This window comes from Cyprinus carpio, chromosome B6 (genome assembly GCF_018340385.1).
Source record: "Cyprinus carpio isolate SPL01 chromosome B6, ASM1834038v1, whole genome shotgun sequence".
Taxonomy (NCBI): Eukaryota; Metazoa; Chordata; class Actinopteri; order Cypriniformes; family Cyprinidae; genus Cyprinus; species Cyprinus carpio.
In genome coordinates this window covers 24275933-24284401 of record NC_056602.1, presented here as the reverse complement: position 1 = coordinate 24284401, position 8469 = coordinate 24275933, and the positions used below count along the sequence as shown (strand labels likewise).

The 8469-nt window shown below is 34.7% G+C and overlaps 2 protein-coding genes across 7 annotated transcripts; both read right to left on the bottom strand.

Annotated features, from left to right (window-relative positions):
• Positions 1 to 319: 319 nt before the first annotated feature.
• On the bottom strand, positions 320 to 4732 carry LOC109056462 (protein FAM107B-like). 6 transcript variants are annotated; one of them, XM_019073664.2, is made up of 5 exons: positions 4345 to 4732; positions 3045 to 3111; positions 2124 to 2322; positions 1536 to 1701; positions 320 to 1291 (listed from the first exon to the last, which is right to left on the bottom strand). In XM_019073664.2, exons 1-5 carry the CDS (start codon positions 4366 to 4368, stop codon positions 1175 to 1177), a joined length of 573 nt encoding a protein of 190 aa, XP_018929209.1. In that variant the 5' UTR covers positions 4369 to 4732; the 3' UTR covers positions 320 to 1174. The 6 variants fall into 6 exon arrangements, with proteins under 6 accessions (XP_018929209.1, XP_042582334.1, XP_018929208.1 ...); XM_042726400.1 differs by having other exon boundaries at positions 1536 to 1683; XM_019073663.2 differs by lacking the exon at positions 4345 to 4732 and having other exon boundaries at positions 3045 to 3790.
• Positions 4733 to 4873: 141 nt separating this feature from the next.
• Positions 4874 to 8336, bottom strand: LOC109056461 (protein FAM3D-like). The gene is made up of 9 exons (XM_019073660.2): positions 7175 to 8336; positions 6985 to 7089; positions 6834 to 6872; positions 6585 to 6708; positions 5849 to 5907; positions 5628 to 5678; positions 5455 to 5539; positions 5224 to 5350; positions 4874 to 5102 (listed from the first exon to the last, which is right to left on the bottom strand). Exons 1-9 carry the CDS (start codon positions 7185 to 7187, stop codon positions 5007 to 5009), a joined length of 699 nt encoding a protein of 232 aa, XP_018929205.1. The 5' UTR covers positions 7188 to 8336; the 3' UTR covers positions 4874 to 5006.
• Positions 8337 to 8469: the final 133 nt, after the last annotated feature.

The following is an 8469-nucleotide window of genomic DNA, read 5'->3' as shown; positions in this document are numbered from 1 at the left end:
ACGTATTTTGTAAGTTGTGTTGTTAGCCGAAACATACATGTGACATCAAAATCATATGATTTATGATGAAAACATTATATGAGTGGAAAAGCTCTGACAGGAATAGTTCACTCAAAAATGAAAATGGACTCACCCTCAGGCCTTCCAAGATGTAGATGAGTTTGTTTCTTCATCAGAACAGATTTGGAGAAATTCAGCATTACATCACTTGAACAGCAAAGGATCCTGCAGTGAATGGGTGCCGTCAGAATGAGAGTCCAAACAGGCGATAAAAACATCACAATAATCCACACGACTACAGCGATTTAAAATTAAAACGTCTTAATGATGGATTTGTTTGATACAAACACACAGCTTTTCACTGCACAGGGACTAATTGATGGACTGGAGTTGTGACTCTCATTCAGATGGCACCCATTCACTGCAGAGGATCAACTGGTGCGCAAGTGATATAATACTAAATCTATCCAAATCTGCAATGAAGAAAACATCTATTTCTTTAAATAAAAAATTCACTTATACAAGAAGTCTAAATCAACAATATCTTAATTGTAAAAGATAATTTTGAAATTTTTTGTGATAATTTTGTTGGAAAAAAAAGTGCTATGCCTGCCCAATCAAATAGTGAGTCAAAAAAAAGAGATGAAAAAAAGGAAAATTAGGTCTAAAACATTGAATTATGGGATACAGTGTCCTTTTTTTTGTACTACCCATTTTGTTAAATGTACTAGTGCTTGATATCTGAAACTAGTATGCATTTGTGAACATACCAAATGATTTGAACCATAAATGTAGAAAAAGTGGAAAGAATTGCTGTCAGTTCATAAAAGTATATAATCTATAAATAAGGCAGACCAATCATTTCTATACTTAAACACTAGATACAGTTCCAGTATTCTGGAGTTATTCTGTTCTTGTGTGTTTCTATATCTGGTGCAAATTACAGCCATGTAATCAGCAATTAAGCTGAAATCTTACTCGACCATTACAAGTGCTTAATATGACAGAACATAAGTCTACATTTTCAACATTCTTTTCCTTGTCAACAGGTTTTTCACATTCTGTGATCGCGTTCAAATTCCAAACCCCAAGCTTTTCTAAATAAAACTGTTTGAATCAGCAGCTGGAGGAGTATCAACACTCATGTAGATCAGTGAAGTAATGTAATGTGTGATTACAGCTCTTTCTCCACAGCACTTGTGATCGCCGTCCTCTTTAGACTCTCTTTGACCCTGATGAACTCAGGCGCACACTTTGTCCTTTCTCTCTGCTCTTCGACCTCTCTCTCAAACTGAGAATAAGAATTATTAAAGTTAAATCATTTCTGAGTGAGGTTATAGTACATGGTGTAGGCCTATATATTATGATTGACAGCACATTTTTTGGAACCCGAGATCAATGTGTTCTGAACTTGAGATTAGGGAGCATTCTATGTAATTTGGATCACTTCCCAGCCTTATTAGCGTACATCACACAATACTGTCCATTCAACATTCATTTCAGTATAGTTTGAGGAATGGTATTTCTGGTTTTACCTTCTCTAACCTCATCTGTCTCTTCAGTAACTCCTGCTCCAGTGGCGATTTCTCCTCCTCCTGTTTTCTGTCTTGTTTCAGAACTTGAGCTCTGTTTCTCTTTTCCAGAACTCTCTGTAACTCCGGCTTCTCCTCCACAACTGCTCCTCTGATAGATAAAATAAGTCTTAAAAATAAGGTAACAAGTTTCCTTTAGTTAATGCATAAACCATTGTAAACATTAACTAACAATGAGCAATACATTTAATACAGCATGTATTCATCTTTGTTAATGGTGGACATTAAAAATACAAAACTGTTCATTGCATTATGTATATTAACAATATTATAAGAAAATGCGATACGACTTTTATAATGTATCCACCACACCAGAGGCTCTAACTACACGCACAACTTTGACTTTACTGTCATCTGTTGGACAAAACATGTACACGCAAGAGAGACATAAATTCATAAGCAGTCCCTCTGTGGGTATGTTTGAAGTGAGATTAGGAATTGGGTCAGGTGATAAATTAAGGCCGCTACTAAGCTTATTCATGCCTCAGAATGTGAACATGCTTTCAACTCAAATTCTGGGTCAGTTTCCACCTTTTGTGTGTAATAATCAGCTCTCGCTGGAGCTCCCGGTGGCTCTTGGACGCTTTGATGGGATTGTGGAGCTTTTTGGGCCTGATGAGCTCTTCATAGTAACCGCTGTCTGTTTGCTCAGGAAGCAACTTGCTCTGGTCTAAATCATCTTCTCTGCCCCACCTCTGATCAGGGTCTATCACGGCTCCAAGATCAGAGACTGAATTTAAGAGTGGGAGACAAGTAAAAGAGAGCATTCTATTAAAGAAACAGTTCACTAAAAACAATGAAAATTTGCTGAAAAGTCTCCTGTTGTCTCTCAAATCAAAATCCACCCACATATTTGTTTAGAACTGTTTTTGCTTGTAAATGGTGCTTGATCTGTGCATATTTCTCTCCTGATTCAGACAAGATGCCTCATAATACTGGGGTATTATGAGGAAGACTTCAGCTAGAATCAAATGTTTGAAATTAAAAACATCTCAATGATGAATTTGTTTCTTACAAACACCCAGATTTTCACTTTACAAGATGTTAATTGATGGACTGGAGTTGTACTGTATGGATTACTGTGATGTTTTTGTCAGATGTTTGGACTTTCATTCTGACGGCACCCATTCACTGCAGAGGATCTATTGGTGAGCAAGTGATGTAATGCTAAATTTCACCAAATCTCTTTCAATGAAGAAACAAACTCATTTACATCTTTGATGGCCTGAGGGTGAATCTTTCAGCAAATTTTCAGTTTTGGTGAACTTCCTTTTAAAAACAGCCAGTATCATCAACCAGGAGAAATTTTCATTTGCATGGAAAAATAATAGGACACCTCACATGGCCGTAGCACCAAATGCACCTTTGTTCAAGAAAGCATGAGTAACAATAATGAAAAGCACTATTAATCAATGTAATTGCATCAAATAATATGAAAGGAACATAGAAAACCTGATTCATCAGGTCCAATGAGTGGCTGAGCACAAGCAGAGTTGTGATTTTGATGATTATGATCTGCCTGTGAAAGAAAATGGATAGGAGTCATTATATTTTAACCACACGCACACACACAAAAAAAAAAAAAAAAAATTTCATTAGCATTTTGCCCACTGCATTTCAGTGATGTGCTTTATAGTGATAACATAATACCACGGTACTGTATGATTAATATATTTACTATAATAATACCATGGTATTATCATCATAGTAGTATACAAAAACCATACCATCACTTATATCATGTCCAGAAAGTATAAAAGGACACTGCACTGATCTATCATCCAAACAATCTAAAATAATCTCCAGGGCTGTTGATGAACAGCACAATAGCCCTGTGTGTTGAGAGAAATTTACACTAACACAAGAGAGGCATTGTGTGTGTGTGGCTGGGTTGATCATATTGGACTAAAATGGTTTTGCGACCAGCTGGCATTTAGCCACCTCATTACTGGCCCTGCCAAACAAACTCTCCATTTTCCCTTCATAATCTGTTTGCTGTCTAGAATGTGATTGTGTCTGGAAAGTCACGAGGAGTCCTTGGACTAAATCAGGAAAGAAAATCAGAAGGGAATCAAAGTATTCAAATGAGGTTAATGTTACAGATTGCAACTAAATACGTACTTTTTTACACTGAGAAAAAAAAAAGCTACAGATTAAAACAACTGGAGTTGAGAAGAAGGCTGTTTCTTTGTTAACTGAAATAAAGCATATATATATATATATATATATATATATATATATGCCAAAGGCACATATAAAATATGATATATATATATAAACTATAACCTAATAAAATAAACATAAAAATATGACCAAAAACTAACCTAAAAATAAACTGAAAATATTAAGAAAACTAATTCAAATTATTAATAAAAACGTTTATAGTATATAAATAATACTAAATAACACAGCTGATGCACCTTGATTCCACAGATATAGATAAGAACTGAAACTAAATGAACTTAAAAGACACTCAACTCATAATAAGTATATTTCAGCTTAGAATAAATGTCTCATGCTCAAACTTTGTGATTAGAAGACACACAAACAGAAAAAACAGCATCAAACTAAAGAAACAGTCTCACCTCATAAATTTCAGTATTTTAAGCCTAAAACACTGCTTTCTGAACAATGTCTGTTTACAATCATCCATTTGTGTAACAGAGTTTGAGTCCTGTCAGATCTTTAGAGGAGATGTATGACTTACACTCGTAACATACAGGTTCTTCAAACTGGATTAAAATATCCTTACTTTCTTTCCATGGGCCACTCCCATGATTCCAAAGGTGCAGAGCGCTCAGTGCCTCAGGATTGTTCCAGAAACAAATTCTCTGGGATTCCACCTGCTATTTTCATGCAGAGCAGGGGGAGAAGCAGGAAGGGGGATGTACATCCCACCAAGCAAACACAAACACACACACACATAATTTTTACAACCGGGAATGCATACAGTGTCCTAACTGGTACTACAATCCATCACAAGGACGGAGAGTGAAAAAAGGGACTGTGTTAAAGTGATGTCACTTTCCCATTTTCCACTCTTCATTGTTAATATCAACAGCAACAGTGTTACTTTATATACAAGAACCAGTGTGAAGGAATTCTGTATGAGAACAGAATCATCTGTATCATCTTTCAAATGTATTTTCGTTTTATGATATTATCATAGTGGCAGAATGTTGCTCTTCTAGTATTTGATAAAGAGGAAGGTAAATATATGCAAATTTTCACCAAATGTGTTCCTTTGAAAGAAGTCATATGAATTTAGAACAATACGAGAGTAAACTATTCCTTCAATTTTATTTGCTTAGGGAGGGAAGACAGCAAAAAAAGAAAAAATGTGTTGCTACTGTGTTGTTAATGTCCTATTTTCAAATGTTCCAAACGTGGTGATATGAGGTTGGTTACTGTGGCTTATTCAGTCTCAGATATTCTGGGAAAGCAGCCAATGATCTCCCCCATTTCTGGCCAGTCTTCATACGCGTTGCTCCTCACATCATTTTGAATTAACTAAACATAACAGAGAAAACAACCAACTTAAAACTAAAAACAACAATTTTCATTCACTGAAATGAAACCGAAGTAAAATGTAAAAATTGGATGAAAAACTTAAACATAAAAATGTTCCAACCTTTTCAAAAGGACTAGCTTCATTTATTCCATAGGCGCCTGCGAATACCCAGCCATCTCTGGGCTTCAGGGATTTGACCAATGTGCTGCCCAGTGCACTGAATATATCTCTAATCTCATCAGTCAGCCTGGAAAAGAGACCGTGGCAGTGGAAGGGAGACATGTATGAATAATTCAACTCTAAAGCCAAGTTAATCATGTTGATGGTGTGTGAAGGCTGTCACATTTTTACTTTGGTGTAGGGTCGATGTGTGAGGCCACAAGCACTATATTTCCTGGTTTTAGTGTCATTAGAAAGACAAGTAATTCCTCAGGACCTTGAAGGATGAACAAGTGGTTCTGTACATCACGATAGTTTTACTTCACATCTTGTTAGATTTAGAACAATTTCACTAAAGGACCTACCTCTAGATTCCAGATTAAAGTTCTTATTTCTTAAAACCTCACCAGTTGCACCTAAGAAAAGAAGAGTCCGTTAATCAAACTGAATTTGATTTGCATAGATTATTAATTATTAGTACTTGCATAAATATACAGTCAAATATTTTTAACATAAGGAAATATGAAAATGATTTCAGATTTCAAAAAAATTTAAATCCTGTCGAATTATTTTTTAATAAACGAACCGTTTGCTAACACAATGTTCAGCCCTTGTCCTGCATTATTCTTAATGCCACCCATGATGCTGTAGAGAAGAAAATTTGCGCTCATTTAGCATATATAAATACTATTTAATTAAATATTTCATAAAAAATGAAAACTGCCATCATTTATCTCAGTAAAACATAAAAATGGAACAAGTATAAGAGATTACTTATATAGTACTAATAAACTGAATGTGTTTTAACAAGGTATATATATACATACATATATATATATATATAAAATCAATAAATCAGATTTATTTTAATTTCAAGCATTTAAAAAAAAAATTAATCTTGCTTGTTTCAGAGCTATAGCCATATTTAAACCATGTTCATAGTTTTTAACTTATTAAATTTAATTGTTTTCACAAAGAACAGATTTATTACTGCACAAATGCATTTAGAACATCATCACAGAAAGTCATTTTGTAAATTTAAAAGTAATCTAAGTAATCCAAGACTTTTGTGCTACAAGCCATACAACAGGTTAGCGTGAGGAACAGACAGAGATTTGGTGTTATTCACTAAAAACATTTAAATATGTGCAAGCTATATCACTGCAAGCTTTGAAAAGTATGGATAAACAGCACAAATGTTCTGATGAGTACCTCATTTTGCATTCATATGGGTGAGTAAATGATGACAGAATTGTGTACAATTAATTCAAATCACCGTGTTAGTCTGTCATGAATAAGCTAAAGGATGTAACAGTCCTTACATTGTATTGTTAAAGCAGATCTTTGCAGCCACCACATCGGCTACACCGCTGTGAATGTGAAAGGGAAAGTAGTTCATAGGGCACTGTTTATGCGGACAGCAACCAAAATGAGGCTTAAATAGACCTGCCCAGAAAAACACAAACAAACAAACAACAAAAAAACAGGTTGCGATAAAAATACATACTACAAGCACCCTAATAAGCTCAATATCCACCTCATTCACAGATGAGCATAAAAAATAAGCTTACCTAGATTGTCACAGTCCGTCACAAAATCATTAACATCATCTGGAATACAAAACAGCCCCAATCTTAGCCAAACTAAAACATACCAGTAAAACAATAGATTTTTTTTTAATAATGTTAGAGATTAGCAAGCTGTCATACTGTATGTGATTACCATTTACATTACATAACCATTTGGCAGCTTCTTGGAGTTTTGACCAGTTGATAGAGAAACACCATATTAAGATGATCAGCATTGTTGTGAGAACATGCACATGATCTGAAAAACACAAGTAACATTCGCTCAATATACATACAAACAGTCATACAAATTAATAAGAAAAGTTAAAAAATGTTTTCTTTACCTTTAAATCTCATTTTTTTCAAGAAATGTATTTTTGTTTGTCTTTGGAGTTGTTATCTGTTTGAAACTTCCCAGGACTATGGTGGCGTGTGAAACCTGACCCAACAGGATCTACCATAAGGTGTGGTAGTTGTACCATTAAATCCAAACAATTCTAACCTAACCTGTCAACTTAAGACAGATGAGATGTGCTGGTGCATGCAAACTGATTTTACAGTTGTGTGATGCCCTCTTGTGGCTATCTATGAGAAAAGTGCATGCAACCACACAAGCAATATTAAGTATATCATTTTATTCCTTCTCAGTTACACAAACTGTTTTTTTTTTTAAGTAGTCAGTATAGTTCAGTCTCAGATAAGAAGGTGAGAATATGAAAATCTAAAGATACATAATTCCATCATCAAAAATACTTCCCAGCATGAACTGAGCTCATAGAAACACCATTATGGAGCTCTGGACTGCACATAATAATTCCCCATCAACATTGTCATATTAAAATAGAGGTGATATCAAACACTGCCATTAGTACATTTTTTTCACTTTTACCAGCATATGAGTGCAGATTATTGCAAACTAGTGCAAACTACAGCATCGTTGCAATTGATAAGACTGGTTTACAGTAAAATGCTTATTCAGATGTGCTTCTGGTATCGGTGGCACTGTTCACAGTATCAAGTGGGAACAACCCTGAGATCATAAAGCGGTTTTAAAATCAAGAAAAAGTCAGGCACAATAAATACAATCATTTCAACAGACTTTGGTACAGCATGCCTTGCATTGAGAAATTCAAGAAAATACTAAACAAGTTCTTCAAGGAGTGCATTTAAAAAGTAGTTCCAATATTGACCAAGTTTTAAGCATCAGGTACAGTAACCATAACAGCTCTTTTCATAAGTTATTTGCCTGCAAGTAAATCATAGTAACTTTTATCTCTAATGAGCATCTTTCATCCTTCCAATCTTGCCAAATTTAAAAAGCTAATTTTAACTGGTTGGTGGATATATCCATTCTGAAAAATGGTGGAACAGATATAAATATTTCAGAAACTCCTGGTGGTTTTTAAATGACCCGTGTGATGCTTTTGGCCATATAATGTCACAGCATTAAAAAGGAAGAGAAGCGTCAAGGATAAATTATGCTACATGATTCACTCCAAAAGGTCCTGTGGAAAGAACATCCATTTTAAATGACCCGTGTAGTGCTTTTATAATGAAATAACTAAACTGGAGCTAACTATAACTTAAGCTGAAGTTAGTATTTAAGTATTTTATTAATTAAGTTTGATGTATATGTAGA

Coding starts and splice junctions, on each gene's coding strand:
- LOC109056461 (XM_019073660.2), bottom strand. Junction 6,873..6,984: donor ATGGTTATGTAATGTAAATG/GTAATCACATAC, acceptor TTTGTATTCCAG/ATGATGTTAATGATTTTGTG. Junction 5,351..5,454: donor CACATCGACCCTACACCAAA/GTAAAAATGTGA, acceptor TCTCTTTTCCAG/GCTGACTGATGAGATTAGAG.
- LOC109056462 (XM_019073661.2), bottom strand. CDS start 2,443: ATGTGGGTGGATTTTGATTTGAGAGACAACAGGAGACTTTTCAGCAAA. Junction 1,702..2,123: donor CTGATTATTACACACAAAAG/GTGGAAACTGAC, acceptor CTTATTTTTAAG/ACTTATTTTATCTATCAGAG. Junction 1,292..1,535: donor GACAGATGAGGTTAGAGAAG/GTAAAACCAGAA, acceptor TCTTATTCTCAG/TTTGAGAGAGAGGTCGAAGA.